Source organism: Mercenaria mercenaria, chromosome 17, assembly GCF_021730395.1.
Source record: "Mercenaria mercenaria strain notata chromosome 17, MADL_Memer_1, whole genome shotgun sequence".
Taxonomy (NCBI): Eukaryota; Metazoa; Mollusca; class Bivalvia; order Venerida; family Veneridae; genus Mercenaria; species Mercenaria mercenaria.
The window spans coordinates 52,647,551-52,667,274 of NC_069377.1; the positions used below are offsets into that span (position 1 = coordinate 52,647,551).

Below are 19,724 nucleotides of genomic sequence, written 5' to 3' on the forward strand. Positions count from 1 at the left end.
TAAACTTTTGCTTGTGACCACTCTAGAGGTCACATTTTTCATGGGATCTTTATGAAAGTTGGTCAGAATGTTTATCTTGATGATATCTAGGTCAGTTTCGAAACTGGGTCATGTGCCTTCAAAAACTAGGTCAGTAGGTCTAAAAATAGAAAAACGTTGTGACCTCTCTAGAGGCCATACTTTTCAACGGATCTTCATGAAAATTGGTCAGAATGTTCACCTTGATGATATCTAGGTCAGTTTCGAAACTGGGTCACGTGCCATCTAAAACTAGGTCAGTAGATCAAATAATAATAAAACATTGTGACGTCTCTAGAGGCCATATTTTTCATGGGATCTGTATGAAAGTTGGTCTGAATGTTCATCTTAATGATATCTAGGTCAAGTTCGAAACGGGGTCAACTGCGGTCAAAAACTAGGTCAGTAGGTCTAAAAATAGAAAAACCTTTTGACCTCTCTAGAGGCCATACTTTTCAATGGATCTTCATGAAAATTGGTCAGAATGTTCACCTTGATGATATCTAAGTCAGATTCGAAACTGGGTCATTTGTTTTCAAAAACTAGGTCAGTAGGTCAAATAATAATAAAACCTTGTGACCTCTCTAGAGGTGATATTTTTCATGGGATCTGTATGAATATTGGTCTGAATGTTCATCTTGATGATATCTAGGTCAAGTTCGAAACCGGGTCAACTGCGGTCAAAAACTAGGTCAGTAGGTCTAAAGATAGGAAAACCTTGTGACCTCTCTAGAGCTCATAACTTTCAATGGATCTTAATGAAAATTGGTCATAATGTTCACCTTGATGATATCTAGGTCAAGTTCGAAACTGGGTCACATGCCATCAAAAACTAGGTCAGTAGGTCAAATAATAAAAAAAAACTTGTGACCTCTCTAGAGGTGATATTTTTCATGGGATCTGTATGAAAGTTGGTCTGAATGTTCATCATGATGATATCTAAGTCAAGTTGGAAACTGGGTCAACTGCGATCAAAAACTAGGTCAGTAGGTCTAAAAATAGAAAAACCTTTTGACCTCCCTAGAGGCCATATTTTTCAATGGATCTTCATGAAAATTGGTCAGAATGTTCATCTTGATGATATCTAGTTCAAATTCGAAACTGGGTCACGTACAGTCAAGAACAAGGTCAGTAGGTCTAAAAGTAGAAAAAACTTGTGACCTCTCTAGAGGCCATATTTTTTCATGAGATCTTCATGAAAATTGTTGAGAATGTTCACCTTGATGATATCTAGGTCAAGTTAAAAACTGGGTCACATGCCTTCAAAAACTAGGTCATTAGGTCAAATAATAGAAAAACCTGGTGACCTCTCTAGAGGCCATATTTTTCAATGGATCTTCATGAAAATTGGTCAGAATTTTTATCTTGATGATGTCTAGGTCAAGTTCAAAACTGGGTCACATGAGCTCAAAAACTAGGTCACTATGTCAAATAATAGAAAAAACAACGTCATACTCAGTTCAAAACTGGGTCATGTGGGGACAGGTGAGCGATTCAGGACCATCATGGTCCTCTTGTTTTCTACTGTGTTTGAGTCTTTAGAGTCACATTGACACAATCTAGATCATCTGCTGACTTTTCCAGCTTTTTGAAGATGGAGGAGACCTCACCATCCTCTCTAGGTATTATTACATCACATGTGGGCACCTGGATAAAACGGCTTCCTCACTTGGAGAGTTCTACATCCCCAAGTGAGGTTTTGAACCCGTATTGGTGATGGGCAAGGGATTCGATATCGTTGGCCTCTATAACTTGGACATACAGGCCCCCTTGATGTTTACAGGTTTTGCAGTGATACAGGAGAATTGCAAAAGAACATGATTAGTTGCCTCTGTTCTCATAATAATGCGTGTGACTTAAGGAAACGAAGGCCTATTTTATGTCCTAACAAACAGGAAATATTATTGTCAAACAACAGATTTATTAACTGTGCATGTTATACCTCCGGGATTACACATTATTGTTATGTTGACGATTTTGTTTCCTCTCCACATTTCTAAGAATGTGAAAAGATTATTATTTTATTGACCTTTCATAATAATTTATTCAGTTTGAAGTAGAAAAATCAATTAGGTTTCCTGGTCTAGGGCGGACATTGTTAAACCCTGATATTGATGTATTGATACACCATAGTCATGTTACAGAATTACAAAGTGAAATGGAAAAAAGTGTTTGTGGTAGAGTGTCCGTTCGAGTGCGGGAGACCCTGGGTTTAATCCCCGGCCGCATCATACCAAAGATGTAAAAAATGATACCTGTAGCTCCCCTGCTTAGCTCTCAGCATTAAAAGGGAAACTGGCTTCTCTTCTCTCATACCCTCATGGCGATGGATTCCATCGGGAATATGGTGTGGAGAGTGATTGATATAAGTTGTAGAACTTGCTTCACAATTGACCTAAAATAAATTAGTATAAACTAAAAGGATAAAAGGTGCAAGCCCTTTCTACAAAAAATTATTGTAAGAATGAAATGGAGGGAGTGTTGAGAATATTGTTCTCAGAAAATTGTTTAATATTGTGTAAGAAGTCTTAACAATATATTTCTTTTGTGAATGGAGGCTTATATTGATTTTTGTATAAGCCAGTGTAATGACTTTGTCCTTCTAAAGAAACAAACGGTGGCTGTGTGATTGAGTTCCATTAAACTGTGACCTGTGCCTTGTACATTCAGTTGTACCTTCCCTCTGATTCTGAGAAAGAAGCATCTAGTTTTGTTGAATCCACCTCTCCCCCCAACAACACACACCCCTGAAATTCAAACTAAACATTCAGAATCTCATTGGTGGCAATTAATTATGAAAGTTGGCCAGTGTATATACTTGCTGAATTGTTTGCCAGCCAGTCAGTCAGCAAGCATAAAAATTTGTACAGACAGTATAGTAAACTAAAGAAGGGTCGACACCAACTCAAGAACAAATTTTAATGAAGATTATTACGTCTTTTAAAAAATGTGCTGCCAGGGAACATACAATGGTGAATAATTATAATTGAAGATGGACTGCCTTTCCACATAGAAGTCCCATGTGTCGCATGAAATTCCTTGAAATCTGATATTCAAAAATTCATGTCCTTATGAAATGACAGTTTTAACTTCAATCATGAAAGTTGCTAGTTGAAATATAACTGGAATAGAATGATTATGATCAGAGAAAGTCTACAGGTACTAGCCAACATCTGGGTGAATGCTTGATGGAAAATTGCCTTGTTTACCTGCTATTACGTGAACTTATACAAACAAACTTTGTACTGTTTTAGAAGGACATTTTTAAAAAGAAACGGAGAAAAGAAATGAAACTGTTTCAGTAATGTTCCAGGTATCTCTAGTTCCAGATATAGAAGTCTGTTGTTTATGTATTGTTCTTCTAATTGTTTCAGATTCGGTACATTTCACAGACTCAGGGTCTGCCTGCAGAACACATGCTGAGCAATGCCACAAAAACTACACGGTTCTTTATTCGAGAAAATACAGATAGCAACTACCCATTTTGGCGATTGAAGGTTAGTTTGAATGTCCAGTTTGTATTGCATAATAGGTTCGGAAAAAGATATCTGAAAGATCTCTTTACATGTATCTATAAGTAAGAACCTTCCCCTTTCTTTGATGCAAAACTATGTAAAATAAAAGCTGTCCACTTCAGTGTTATAATCGTGTGCAAATTTTCATTTTTATGCCCACCGTCGAAGAAGAGCGGTATATTGTTTTGCTGGTTGTCTGATGGTCTGTCTGTCAGTTGGTAGACCATTTGGTTTGCAATCAATAAATAGAGAATGCTTGGTCTACTAATGGTCAAACTTAACAGGATGATTGTCTGTGGTCAGCAGTTAATCTCTGATATTTTGCGGTCAGTAGGCCAAAATGTCAAGGGCTCGGTGACCTTGAGATTGAAAACTGTTTTTCGCCACTGAGCATTCTTGTCTCTGGATGTCTTTCAGTTGATTATTAAAAAAGCAGAGCAATTGATCATAAGAATCTTGTCACCAGAGTGCAAAAACTGGGGAAGTTATTCTTTATTTCAATCCACTTATCCACTTTTTGCGCTGGCTTAATAATTATATCAGATTCTTAAGGAACAGCCTCTGCTTTAACCAAAAACTACTGCCTCTTTCTTTTCTCAGCTTGTAGTTAGAATGTTAAAGGTTAATGATTGATGGAACTTGTTTCAGTCTGCCATTTTCAAAAGCTGTGCATAATCTTTATGTGACTTAAAAGTATAAAACATTAATTATATCCTTGTTAGGCACCAGCTTTTAAAGCCTTACAATTGTAAGATTTTGTATATAAGGTCATTCTAGATGACAAGCTCTTTTTGCACTACAGAAGGCTGTCTGTGTTTAATAATAAGCCATGAGGATAGTTATTTGTTCCATTCCATTCTCCCATGTTAAAGGTTTTTTTTTTTTAGCTGGTCTTATTTGAATTTAAAAGAGAGTTTAATAAAATGTTGTCCAGCTTTTGCCTCAGTGACATTTCTTTTGGATCAACCCTGGTATATGAGACTTTGAACATTGATCACATCTAAATGTGTAAGTAGGTTTGGAACCGTAACTTTCTTCGATTTTATCCTAATTATGGCCCTTGTGCCTAGGAAAAATATATTTCTTCGTTAAATCTATTAATCACTTTTCTCAAATACTATAATGGATACAGTCTTGGACCTTAATACACCTCTTTGTCACCATTATTTGAGTAAATAGACCAAGAATGATCACTTGTGCACTCTGTCATAATTATGACCCTGTATAACTTACAGAATTCTTATTAATTTCTTTGATATTTCTTTTTGTCCATTGTTCCTGAAAACTATTTAGAGAGCTATAGCTTTGAAACTACATACACTTGTTTTCAATGCTTCAACAGTAATAACATTGTGTCTTTATATAAGTTTTGTTTAATATCAAAAGGGGAGCTAGCTTGTTGAGAAACATAAACTCTTGATTTGCATATCACCTAATATTTAGCATTTACTAATAAGCATTGGCTTACCTAGTCTCACACTCATATATAATACTTAGAGGTATAAGAATTCTGAGTAATACTTGGAGATATAAGAATTCTGAGTAATACTTAGAGGTATAGAATTCTGAGTAAAACTTAGAGGTATAAGAATTCTGAGTAATACTTAGACTAGAGGTGTAAGAATTCTGAGTAATACTTAGAGGTATAGAATTCTGAGTAAAACTTAGAGGTATAAGAATTCTGAGTAATACTTAGACTAGAGGTGTAAGAATTCTGAGTAATACTTAGAGGTATAAGAATTCTGAGTAATACTTGGAGGTGTAAGAATTCTGAGTAATACTTATAGAGGTATAAGAATTCTGAGTAATACTTAGACTAGAGGTGTAGAAATTCTGAGTAATACTTAGAGGTATAAGAATTCTGAGTAATACTTGGAGGTATAAGAATTCTGAGTAAACCTTTTTGTAAACCAAGTTGTGCTGTGAAAGTACTATGATATTCGATTTGAACATGCCCTCAGGGTAGTCGACTATGTCAATATTGTAAAGTTACTTAGTACATTTTATACATCAGTTTTGAATAATGTATTCCTTTAATTTCATTATGTCAGGGTGAACATGAACTGGCTTTGGTTTACTGCGAATACATCATTATCCCAGGGAGACTAATTCTAGTAAATCCCACAGAATGAAATAAAGTAAAATGAATGTACTGAAATTTATCTGTAAATCTGTTCTTGCTCATACCACAAAATTTGATGTCAAAAGAATTCGAGTAATTTCACAGTATGTTGAAAAATTCATTGTTGACAAGGTGAGAAAGTACTATGATGATGGCAATTGGCTTGTTATCAAAATAAACTTTTCTTTCTTTCCAGACACCTGAAGAACATGAGTTAGAGACAAAAATCAAATCAAAAGAAGCTAGAAAGTACATTTTCAACTGTATTGATGACATGGCACAGGTATTTGTTTTTGCAAAAATTTCTTTCATTTGCAGTTCAAAAATAGTTCAACTTCCTTTAATGATACCTCTGAAGAATAGTTTAACCTTTAACATTTACCCTGCTAAATTTCTAAAATGGACTAGTCCTTCATTCAATTTTGGCAGTACAACTTATTTTTCAAAGATTTGTTCACTGAAAATTCTGAATAGCGAACAGTGCAGACCATGATTAGCCTGCATGGATGTGCAGGCTGATCTTGGTCTGCACTGGTCGCAAAGGTAAAATCACTTGCCACCCATCCTGTGTAAACAGCATCTCTAAAGAACAAACGGATTGTGTATTAACATTCCAATGATAAAAGAAAGAATAAAAAACATACATTTTTGTGGTTCATTGACTGTATTGATACACAGAAAAAGTTGATACATATATCAGTTTACCTCTCAGTATTCATTTCATACCACTATGCTGGTGTATCAAATCAACCCTAGATTCTACGGTTTTACAGATATTCTTCTTATATTTTCTGCAAAATACAAGGAGTTTTTTATGGTATTCATTTGTGAGAAAATGTTTTGGAAGGTAAAAGGAAATACTGTACAGTAAGTGTACCAGCCTAAATAACAGTGTCCTCCCTTAATTCAAAGACTGATGCAAGGTTAATCTAACTAATACAAAAACTAAATCACCTTTGTTTTTAGCTCAGTAGGTTTAGTAGAAGGTGTTTGTAGGTTTGAAACTTTTGCGAGGCATGTCTCCACTATGGTGGTTGAAGAGAATATTTCTAACGTCATTTGTCTTCTACCTTTAATTAATGTAGAGAAGTTGTCACTTTATCAGAAAGAACTATTAAATACTGGTGTAATAGGAATTGAGGAACAGTGGTCAACTTACCTGAAAATTTAAACTGCTTTAACTCTTACAATGCTGGACACGATTGAATTTCTGCCTTTGCGACCAGTGTAGATCATGATCAGCCTGCACATCTGTGCAGTTTGATCATGATCTGCACTGTTTGCCATTCAGTCCGTCTTTTTGGCAAGCACCCTTTCCAACAGTTGAATTAATAGTACTGTCCAAATTGGAAGATGGACAAGTTCATTATAGAAATTTGGCAGGGTAAGGGTTAAATCTAAAAAAAATCAAAGATCTTGTAGGAAAGCTGGTGTAAGATTTAAGAAAAATAGATCATACTACTGTAGGTAAGTAATGCTTGTTACCACATTGATTCCCTGTATTGACTGGGTTTTTGTCTTTAAAATCTTTATGCCAATTCTCTACAGAGATATACATATGTTTTGGTAAGATGTATCAATTTACCTCCTTCTGTTTGTTGTAAGAAACAAAGTTGTTTCAATTGAATTATTGATAGATCTTGTTTATCTTTTTCCTTGTGAGGCTTTTAACGGGAGAAAGGCAGTTTATTTTTATGGCTCACATCCAAAACTGTTTAATAACTGATGCATTGAGTGCAACTCCGGGGTAACATTGAGGAAACAGTTATCATATACAGTTGAACCTGCCTGAGCAGTCACCTGAATTATGCAGCCATTTGCCTTCAACATACGGCCAACTTTACATCCCAGATGGAACTTTTATTCTAATTTCAACTTGATTTAAGCAGCCACCTTCCTTAAACTGGCACATTGTAACACTTGGCTGCACATTGTTGAATAGGCACATTGAATGACTGACAGCTTGACTGGCTGCTGAATATTGGTTTGACTGTAAAAATTTTAAGCATTATTATTTTGCAAAAACAAACAAAACAAAACAACAACAGAAAAGAATAGTGATAAATCAGTTTGTCAATATACTACAACAAACAGTGACAGCAACTTTATTTTAGGATATTTATTGATCATAATTGTTTCACTGAATAGATTTTATGAACTCATTATATATCTGTCAATATTAATGTATGTCTTTATGTCTTATGTACATGTATGTATTTGTATTTTAGATCAATGTACCAACAGATCTGGAAGGAAGTGAGCTGCTGGCTGAACAAGTTGACAGACGGGAGTTTATCGACCTTCTCAAGAGAATGTTGACCTTAGATCAAGAGAGACGTATCAAACCTGGCGAGGCCTTGAACCATCACTTCATACGAATGGCCCATCTTGTTGACTATGCTCACTGTGGAATGTACGTTGAGAGATTTTTTTTATTTTCCCTGTTTGTTTTATTGTTGGAGTGAGACTGCTTCTTGTACTGTTCTTGCTACAGACTGTAACACCTTTTTCTTTTAAGCTAAATATAAAGACCTCTTTAGAATACATTTGAACATTACAGGTTGACTTTATCTGGTTACATAGTACCATAGAAATATCTGATTTTCTGCAGTAACTTTGCTTTGAATAACAGTTGTTAAAATTTAAAGTGGTAGGCCTGGAATGATATTCAACAATTTTCCAATGCATTCTCATTTGGCAATCGGCATTGTTCCAAAATAAATATACTGAAGAATTTATTTGCTGATTGCTGTTACAGGTCAACAACTTTAAATTAAAGCAGAAATTTTTCATTAGTTAGAAGTGGACTCTTCCAGTAAAGGGTTTTTTCATTTGCGGAAGGTCTGACTTCAGAGATTACTCTTCAAATATTAGACTTCACAGAGAGTTTGCAGAGAATCTTTATAATAGTTGTTGTGTTCTTTGTTTTATTTTCAATTCATCTTTTCAGAGTGAAACAGAATGTTCAGGCTATGGAAGTGTGTCGACGACCAATCAAATCTCTGTATGATGTGAACCAGAACACCGGTTCCCTAGTACCAAACTTTGTTCCAGTGTCAACCAACAACCTGACTGTGACGTTCAATAACCAAATGAATGCTTTGCACTCACAGGTATATTTATGTCAGACATGCAAATGGAATTGATTTGTACTTCAAAGCAGTATACGTTTCTGTTGTTGATATTATTTCCTTGAGAAACAACTCTTGTATAATTTATGTTAATCATGAAATAAGGTATCCCAAACAGTGATTTGTTGTTGAATTAAACCATTGCTTGGAGTTAAGATGCGAAGGAATGAAATCACATGAGTGCTGTCAGAGTGATGTAATAATATGTATCTGAACAACAATGATATTAATCGACTACAAATTATTGAGATATATTATTTCAATTATTATATAACTCAATATCAGAGATTATTATCTACATTCTTTTGAACATGTACCAAATATTTGCCGGTTTTATGTGGTTTTCCTTTCCAGCTCGCCACTGTGATGTTTGAGGCTATGACATAATAACTGATGTACAAACTGTGATTTTGTAGCATTGTAACACAGTTTCAGTCTTGTTTGTTTAATAGGAATACAAATTGGACTGTGTTAGAACACTTACTAATAGAGTATCTATTTAAGTTCTGTACAGTAGACTGTGCAATATTTGTTAAGATTTAACTTTCATAATATTGACAAAAGTAGAAAGAAATAATTAAAAATACACTTTTTTTTTTTTTCCAGAATGGTCATACAACTGGTACAGAGATTCAGTACCTGCCGTACCCTATGTCTCGAACATATCTACCATACCAGAGTCAACATTTGAACCAGGCTTTACCAACACAACGGGGAAGTACTCAGTTCAGTCGGACAGATCCATTCACACAATCATTATGCGTGTCTTCAATAGTAGTACCAGGCTTGCAAGGTATTGGAAGGAAGCGGTTATCAGCAAATATGAGGCCATACCTTGTCTGCTTAGACTTAGACTTAGGATTATAGAAACATCTTAACCCTTACCCTGCTAAATTTCTAAAATGGACCAGTCCATCATTCAATTTGGGCAGTACCACTTATTATTCAAAGGGGTGTTCACTGAAAATTAACTGACTGAATAGTAAACAGTGCAGACCATGGTCAGACTGCACTGAGGTGCAGGCTGATCTTGGTCTGCACTGGTCGCAAAGGCAAAATCACTTGCCGTCAGCAGGCTAAAGGTTAAACGGGTTCTCATTAGTTTCAGTAGGTTTGACAAGACAAAATTTATGCATATATGAAATGATAACAATTTGATTTCCAGTAAAACACTGATCATTCAAGGGTTTTGAGCAAAATGCTCGAATTATCGTGGGATTTGAGTGATCCAAACATAGAAAATATTCTGGGAAATGACCTGAGGACAACATGAATTACTTGAATGAGATTGGATGCTTCAACCATTGATGCTCAAGACAACTGTGAGAACTAAACTGAGCACTGTAAAGTTCAAGTAGAAGTTGTAGTACAACCATCATTTGAATGATTAATAAAAAAAGTGAGAGTGACTGTGAGACTAAAACTTAATATTTGCAATTCTTCTTGAGATGTCCACATGGTTAGTCATAATACCATTTGTATTACATGTGTTATTAATGTGGTAAACTAGTTAATACTTATTTAAAATCAAGGAAAACTTGTTACATTAACTGACCACTATATACAAGTGAAATGCTGTTGAAACAACAATGTTCAACCCAGTACATAAAGCAAATCCTCCTTAAGGGTCACGCATGAGGGAGTCATTTCGTAGTGTGATTGGGTATGGAGGTACAAAAATACACATTTATATAAGTCATATGTTTAAGAAACGTATGACTTTGTAAAAGTGGAACAGTTAATTATCATTAACTAGTAGCATATATTTTAAGTTCCTTGTTAGCTAGTTTAGAAAAAAAAACACTTAATTTTACACAGGTTCTGTCTATAACCAGTTTGGATGGAATTAATGGCAAAATGTTTTTTTTTTTGTGTGAAACTTGCTCTATAGTTTGTCTTAAGAAATATTGGTACTGTTTATATGATTATCATGGAATTAAATGCCCAGCCAAAGTACATAACTTAAAAGTTGTTTAAAGGGGCATGCCTCCATATCAGCATCATACAGCAATGTCTGTCAGATACAGAAAAAACCATTAAATAGTTTGATGTATTGATTTAATGCTCAGCTGATTTTTTTCATATATTTTGTATCAAATGTTATATTGTATAACCTATGATATAGAGAGGTTTCGTTTTCTGCACATTTCTGACAAATGAAAAATACTTTAAAAATTGAAATAGCCTTGATTCACTGTTGAACAATGTTTTCTTGCAGGTTTGAACTCTCCTACAAGGTATAATCCTGTTCCCATGGTAACACAGGCTGGCCCCACCCTACAAATACAGCCACAGCTAATCACACAGGTAAGCTCTACCTTCTCATTTATCTTTGAACTTTGTTCGCTAGAACTTGTTATAGTGTGTTAAATGCTTTTAGTTTCTTTGCACTATTAACAAAATGAACTCTGATTCTTCTCAAATGAGGTTAGATGATAATAAAATTTTAAAAAATTTCAAATGAATTATGGTAGTAAAATTTAGTAAATACAGGAAAAAAAAATAAAAGCTAGATTTTCTGCAAGTAGTTTGTTTAAAGAGCTATGATTTCTTCTGAAAGTCAATGTATTAGAAGCTTAATTGCAGAAATTTTCTTTTGAAGTTATCTTTGATAACTTCTTACAGAAAAATGAAAGGCATCAATTTTGAGAAAATATTCTGAAATCTTTCTTTCTCTCTGGCTATAGAAACCAAGAATGGTAAGTTCACCTATAACTTATCCATTCAGCCTAGCAACACATCGCCATGTGTTTTCACACAACATTTGAATGTCTCACTCCGTCACTCATCATCATTACCTGTATCAAGAAATCCCATATAATATAACACGTTTGGCCTCCATTTTAGTCATGTCAGTTGAATATCATGAATGTCACACAGTTCTTGTCATGTCACATGTTTATGAATGTCACAAAGTTTGGTACCCCCTTCATTAGTTTGAACTGATTGTTAAAAGAATATTTTGAATGTTGCAGAATTGTAAGTCACCAGTTTGGTAGCTTCTGTGGTCATTTGAAATGAATGTCACAAAATTTGAAAAGTGACTGCATCTGAATGTCACAGAATATTATATCACCCCTTTGGTTCCCATTTCGATCATTGAAACTGAATGTCACAGAGTTGTAATGTCACTGCATCTGAATATACTTTAGTAGTTTATCACCTGTTTGGTCCCAGAACTTCCCATCTAGTCACTTCATCTGAATGTCACAAAGTTTTATGTCACCAGTATTGGTTTCCCTTTTGATCAGTTGAAATGAATGTCAGGAAATTGTAATGTTGCTGCATCTGAATATCATAAAGTTGTGAATCACCAGTTTGTTGATTGTAATGTCACAAAATCTGTAATGTGGCTGCATCAGCATATCACAGAGTTGCATATCACTTGCTCAGTTAGAGCATATAAATGTTTTGAATGTTGCTATAGTAACCTGTCATTTGAAAAGAAACAAAATGTCTAACACTGATATATGATATATAGTCAAGTTATTGTCTCTATTTTATTGCGTTTTATTAATGCTGTGATTGTTGTGGACATTTATGTGAATGTCATTGTTTTTGTCAGAATGTCATAAAAGTGTCCATGTTTTACAGTTGTATTCAGTAATAGCACCAAGATGCATGACTTTAATATTGTTCACATCGTTACAATTAAGCACCCATTTGCCTTAAGCAACCAGTCCGCTTACTTCCTAGATTAACATTTTATGCTGCTTGATACAGGTTTGACTATATATTTATTAGTCCCCTACTGGTTGAAAACCAGTTTCGGGGACTATAGGAATGCGCTTTTCTGTCATTCTGTCCGTCTGTCCGTCCGTCCGTCCGTCCGCAATTTCGTGTCCGGTCCATAACTCTGTCATCCATGAAGGGATTTTAATATTACTTGGCACAAATGTTCCCCATGATGAGACGACGTGTCATGCGCAAAACCCGGACCCCTAGCTCAAAGGTCAAGGTCACAATTGGAGGTCAACAGGGCTTTTTTCCTGTCCGGTCCATAACTCTCCCATCCATGAAGGGATTTTAATATTACTTGGCATAAATGTTCCCCATGATGAGACGACGTGTCATGCGCAAAACCCGGACCCCTAGCTCAAAGGTCAAGGTCACAGTTGGAGGTCAAAGGTCAACAGGGCTTTTTTCCTGTCCGGTCCATAACTCTCCCATCCATGAAGGGATTTTAATATTACTTGGCATAAATGTTCCCCATGACAAGACGACGTGTCATGTGCAAAACCCGGACCCCTAGCTCAAAGGTCAAGGTCACAGTTGGAGGTCAAAGGTCAACAGGGCTTTTTTCCTGTCCGGTCCATAACTCTCCCATCTATGAAGGGATTTTAATATTACTTGGCACAAATGTACCTCATAATAAGACGATGTGTCATGCACAATTTTCAAACCCCTAGCTCAAAGGTCAAGGTCACACTTAGCAGTCAAATGTTAACATAGCATGAACAGGGTCTGTTTCGTGTCCGGTCCATAACTCTGACATTCATTAAGGAATTTTAATATCACTTAGCACAAGTGTTCCCCATGATGAGACGACGTGTCGTGTGCAAATCCCAGACCCCTAGCTCAAAGGTCAAGGTCACAATTGGGGGTCAAAGGTCAATAAGGTTTTTTCCCTGTCCGATCCAGAACTCTGTTATCCATCGAGGGATTACAATATTACTTGGTATAAATGTTTCCAATGATGAGACGACGTGTCATGCGCAACACCCAGTACCCTAGCTTAAAGGTCAAGGTCACACTTTGAGATCAAAGGTCAAGAGGATTTTTTTCCTGTCCGGTCTATAACTTTGTCATGCAAAGCAGGATTTAGATATCAGTTGGCACAATTATTCCCCTGGATGAGACAACATGTCATGCGCAAGAACCAGGTCCCTAGGTCTAAGGTCAAGGTCATATTTAGAGGTCAAAGGTCAAATTCAAGAATGACTTTGTACGGAACATTTCTTCTTCATGCATGGAGGGATTTTGATGTAACTTGGACCAAATGTTCACCACCATGAGGCACCCTTGTTTTTAGAATTACGTCCCTTTGTTTTACTATAAATAGATTTTATTGTAACTTTTTTATTACTGGCGGTAGAGAAAAATCGAGACCACTTTTCTGTGGTACAGCATGCATGTTACATCCAATTTTTAGGTGTATTTTGACCTATCTCTACCTGGTAAAGAGTTTCTTGTGGACTTATATTATATAGATTTTTTTTTTTTTTTTTTTTTTTTTTTTTTAAAGATTGATTTCCCTTTGTTGTTACTATAAATAACTTACATGATAACATTTTTATAATCAGCCAAAAAAATTCAATATGAAAACAACTATAGGTTTTTATATATATAAATTTTAATCCAAGTGTTTTGTTATAACATATTGTATATATAGTACAATATTGTTTATACATCATTGACAGATATCAGTTCATTATGTTATACTGCAGTAGAGAAAATTAGGTGCCTTCCAGTAGGGGACTTTGTATTGCATGGCAATACTTCATTCACTTGTTAAATTTGACATGTCTAAATATGAAATTCAAGTAATAATCTAGTCCAGTTGATTTGATTGAGCCACCCGCTACCAATTTAGCTTTTGTGAGATTTGATCCCTAGTTGATTCAGATATTCTCTTGTGGTGTTTCGATAATGGAATTTGTTTTACACCGCTGTCTGGAGTAGAAGTTGTAAGGAACATGCAGAGAATGACGTTGGTATATTAAATGACTGTTATATATGGACTGTTGAAAAATGGTTTTGATTACAAAGTAAAAAACTGCCACACCTCATACTGCTGAGTTTTTATTCTAATTCAGAATAGAAAAACAAGGAAATTTCGACTTGTTCATGTGAAAACACTTTGGTCATCCCACATTCATCTCTCATATATTTTTAGCTCACCTGAGCACTGCTCAGGTGAGTTTTTCTGATCACTCGATGTCCAGCGTCTGTCTGTCGTCTGTCTGTCCGTCAACATTTAGCTTGTGTATGCGATAGAGTATGCAATGCTGTATTTTTCAACTGATCTTCATGAATTTTGGTCAGAATGATTACCCTGATGAAATCTAGGCCGAGTTCGAAAATGGGTCATCTGGGGTCAAAAACTAGGTCACTAGGTCAAATCAAAGAAAAACCTTGTGTATGCGATAGAGGCTGTATTTTTCAATTAATCTTCATCAATTTTGGTCAGAATGATTACCCTGATGAAATCTAGGCCAAATTCGAAAATGGGTCTTCTGGGGTCAAAAACTAGGTCACTAGGTCAAATTAAAGAAAAACCTTGTGTATGCAATAGAGGCTGTATTTTTCAATTAATCTTCATGAATTTTGGTCAGAATGATTGCCTTGATGAAATCTAGGTCACCTTCGAATATGGGTCATCTGGGGTCAAAAAGTAGGTCATTAGGTCAAATCAAGGAAAAACATTGTGTATGCGATAGAGGCTATATTTTTCAATTGACCTTCATGAAATTCAGCCAGAATGATTGCCTTGATAAAATCTTGGTCAAGTTTGAATATGGGTCATCTTGGGTCAAAAATTAGGTCACTAGGTCAAATCAAAGAAAAACCTTGTGTATGCTATAGAGGCGGTATTTTTCAATTGATCTTTATGAAATTTGGTCAGAATTATTGCCTTGATAAAATCTAGGTAGAGTTTGGTTATTGGTCATCTGTGGTCAAAAACTAGGTCACTGGGTCAAATCAAAGAAAAACCTTGTGTATGCGATAGAGGCTGTATTTTTCAGTTGATCTTTATGAAATTTGGTCAGAATGATTTCCTTGATGAAATCTAGGTCAAGGTTGAATATGGGTCATCTGGGGTCAAAAACTAGGTCACTAGGTCAAATAAAAGAAATACTTGTGTTTGCTCCAATTTTAATGATACTTGGTCAGAATATATTTTTCCAAGCAATCACTATGTCTGTGTTTACACTGTTACGATGTATTATGGTGTGTTTCTCAGGTGAGCGACCTAGGGCCATCTTGGCCCTCTTGTTATTAGATTTATTCAAGTTTTTGGGGTAGTTGTTCACTATATATGCTAGGTTTCTTAGTGTTTAGTTAGAGTTTAAACCATACCCTCCTGTTACAATGGGCTTTAACACAATTTAAGCTTGCATGTTACATGGGTATAGCTCACTCCTTTATAATATTTCCCATGTTCCCTTAAAATACAGTTGTGTGTCCAGTGGATAACGTGGAGATAATAGTTATTCCTTTAGACTTTTAGTTAATTTGAGCTGCACCATGAGAAAGCCAACATAGTGCATTTGCGACCAGCATAAATCCAGACCAGCCTGCGCATCCACGCAGTCTGGTCAGGATCCATACTGTTCGCTTTCAAACCCTATTGCAATTAGAGAAACCATTAGCGAACAGTATGGATCCTGGTCCGGATCCATGCTGGTCGCAAATGCACTGTGTTGGTTTTCTTATGGCACGGCTCATTTATCTTTACAGAATATTCTTATACGTGGGTTCCCCAAAGCAAAATTTTTTTGTTTTTATCTCAATTCTGTACTTAAAAGTTAAAAAAAATGATTGTTAACTTTCTAGCTCACCTGAGCACGAAGTGCTCAAAGGTGAGCTTTAGTGATCGCCCTGTGTCCGTCGTCCGTCGTCGTCCGTCGTCAACAGTTTGACTGTTAACACTCTAGAGGTCACATTTTTGGCCCAATCTTAATGAAACTTGGTCAGAATGTTACCCTCAATACAATCTTGGACGAGTTCGATATTGGGTCATCTGGGATCAAAAACTAGGTCACCAGGTCAAATCAAAGGAAAAGCTTGTTAACACTATAGAGGTCACAATTTTGGCCCAATCTTAATGAAACTTGGTCAGAATGTTACCCTCAATAAAATCTTGGACGAGTTCGATATTGGGTCATCTGGGATCAAAAACTAGGTCATCAGGTTAAATCAAAGGAAAAGCTTGTTAACACTCTAGGGGTCACAATTTTGGCCCAATCTTAATGAAACTTGGTCAGAATGTTACCCTCAATAAAATCTTGGACGAGTTCAATATTGGGTCATCTGGGGTCAAAAACTAGGTCACCAGGTCAAATCAAAGGAAAAGCTTGTTAACACTCTAGAGGTCACATTTTTGGCCCAATCTTAATGAAACTTGGTCAGAATGTTACCCTTAATAAAATCTAGGATGAGTTCGATATTGGGTAATCTGGGGTCAAAAATTAGGTCACCAGGTCAGATCAAAGGAAAAGCTTGTTAACACTCTAGAGGTTACAATTTTGGTCCAATCTTAATGAAACTTGATCAGAGTATTATCCTCAATAAAGTATTGGACGAGTTCGATATTGGGTCATCTGGGGTCAAAAACTAGGTCACCAGGTCAAATCAAAGGAAAAGCTTGTTAACACTGTAGAGGCCGCATTTATGACTGTAACTTCATGAAACTTGGTCAGAATGTTAATATTGATGATCTTAAGGTCCAGTTTGAATCTGGGTCATGTAGGATCAAAAACTAGGTCACCAGGTCAAATCAAAGGAAAAGCTTGTTAACACTAGAGGCCATATTTGTGTTTATCTTCATGAAACTTAGTCAGAATGTTAAACTTGATGATCTTTAGGTCAAGTTCAAATCTGGGTCATGTCGGGTCAAAAACTAGGTCACCAGGTCAAATCAAAGGAAAAGCTAGTTAACATTTTAGAGGCCACATTTATGACCATATCTTAATGAAACTTGGTCAGAATGTTAATCTTGATGATCTTTAGGTCAAGTTAAAATCTGGGTCAGGTGGGGTCAAAAACTAGGTCACTAGGTCATATCAAAGGAAAAGCTTGTTAACACTGTAGAAGCCACATTTATGACTGTATCTTCATGAAACTTAGTCAGAATGTTAAACTTGATGATCTTTAGGTCAAGTTCAAATCTGGGTCATGTCGAGTCAAAAACTAGGTCACGGGGTCAAATCAAAGGAATAGCTAGTTAACACTTTAGAGACCACATTTCGAGGGTTCACCAATAAGGCTATCTAATAGTTTATGTAATACGCTTATGGAACCCCATTTATGACCATATCTTAATGAAACTTGGTCAAATGTTAATCTTGATGATCTTTAGGTCAATAGGTCAGATGAGCGATACAGGGCCTTCATGGCCCTCTTGTTTTTTGTTTTTTACGATAGTAACACTACTTTTAATGTTGATTTTGGTTAAGTAAATAAAAATTATGATGTTATGTTGAACAGTTATTGATATGCCATCCCACTTTTGCAAATATTGCGCACAATGACTATTTTATACACAGTACAGTTATTTTCAGTTTTTCCCAATTTTGACAATTTCCAAGAAATTTTCACAATCTCACTGGTGTTGATGGCATTCCCAAAATGATAAAAAGGGCCATTTGTATTCACAGTGATCCCTTAGTTGAATAAAGTAAAATTCAGCTAGACAGCTGCCTGGCTGTGTCTGTTAGACTTGATGACTGTGTATAACCAGTGTTTTTTAAAGCCAATTTTGAGCCGATATTCGGCCCCATTCACCTTGACAAATAGTATATAATATATTTTTTTCCCTTTTTCAAGCAAAAATTCCCCTCGAAAAAAGTGAATAAAAAAAATGCAAGATTTTCCAACTTTTTTGTGCGGTCTTGCTTGTTAATCCCGCCTAAATTAGTCTTTGTCGTCTAGGCGCTTGACATATCAAGCGTTTGTGCTGTAACAGTTTTCGCGATAAAGTAAACGGTAACACAAAATTCTATACAAAAAAAAATGATAAAAATGTGCACAGGGATCACAGAAAATTGATATTCTGTTTATACAATTTATATTGAAGGCTGCCCTGGAATCTGCAGCATCAAACAGCGTATCTTAAGGTGAAATACAATATGAACCATCTATGTCAGAAACTTGTTCTCACTGTCCCAGTATCACTGCCAGCTAGTGTAGTGGTGTCTAAGAGACAGTATCGTCCATTGTTACTATTATTTTCATGTAGTTAATATACTTAAAGTAAGGTAGGAAATTTAAGTAAATACAATACATGTTAAGGTTGTGGGATGTTGTTTGAAAAGAATCTAATCTGTACATTAGTTTAAAATTACCATGATGATTTATTCTTACATTGTAGTTTCATTTTAGATAAAATGAAATATTTATTTCGCATGGCACATTAGTTTTGCATGTTGAAATATGAACATTGTAAATTTACCCATTTGCATGCAGGATATTTAATTTTATTACCTCACCATCCCTTCCTTTTAGAATATCTTGAATAGAAGTTGGTGATAGAAAATGGGTTTATGTTAAAACATCATTTTCCTAAGATGAATTTTGCTGTTGATGAGATCCTAATCAGTTTGCGACTGGCAACTCTTTGCTTAATTCTTAAGATGGTTCAGATTTTCTTTGTTACCAAGCCCGCTATAAGGTTTGGCCAAAAATTATTCTCAAAAGGGGCTGGGTCCTTGGAACTATCTCCTCTTTTGACCACAAAAGCTATACATAGCTTATGTTTGTAATGTTATTATGTTTACTGACAATAAAGATGTATTGAATTGAATCACTAGCAGGCACTGGTTCATTGCAACTACCTCAACCAGTCAGGCTGGAAAGTCACTATTCTTTGTCTTTATTGATACAAAAGCACAGTTACTGTAGTACTAGCTCGAAAGAAAAGGTAGACATTTTTCCCCCTACTGAATGAGTGATTTACCGGTACATATTTAACATATTAGTAGGAACAATCTCAGTATGACATGTTTTGGTTCTCCAAGTAGTGCTGCTCTTGAGATGTCACACTGTATGCCAGACACAAAAATAAGTTAATGTCTGTTTTATTATATGGTTTTAAATATATGCTAGTTTGACTAGATCTATGGAATGGGCCAGAATACACATCTTCCAGTTGAATGTGCACTTATTCTAACGTTCATAAATATCTTTAAAAGAAAAGAAAAAACACCAAAAAAAAAT

At 35.6% G+C, this 19,724-nt stretch overlaps 1 protein-coding gene across 2 annotated transcripts in view; it reads left to right on the forward strand.

Moving 5' to 3' along the window:
- The window catches only part of LOC123537473 (homeodomain-interacting protein kinase 2-like), a 62,964-nt gene that overhangs the window by 35,211 nt on the left and 8,029 nt on the right, over positions 1-19,724 (forward strand). For both annotated transcript variants that reach the window (XM_045321195.2, XM_053528174.1), the window contains exons 4-9: positions 3,393-3,515; positions 5,852-5,938; positions 7,884-8,068; positions 8,606-8,768; positions 9,393-9,579; positions 11,005-11,093. In XM_045321195.2, the coding sequence (XP_045177130.1) occupies positions 3,393-3,515; positions 5,852-5,938; positions 7,884-8,068; positions 8,606-8,768; positions 9,393-9,579; positions 11,005-11,093 (834 nt within the window). The remainder of the gene's footprint in view (positions 1-3,392; positions 3,516-5,851; positions 5,939-7,883; positions 8,069-8,605; positions 8,769-9,392; positions 9,580-11,004; positions 11,094-19,724) is intronic.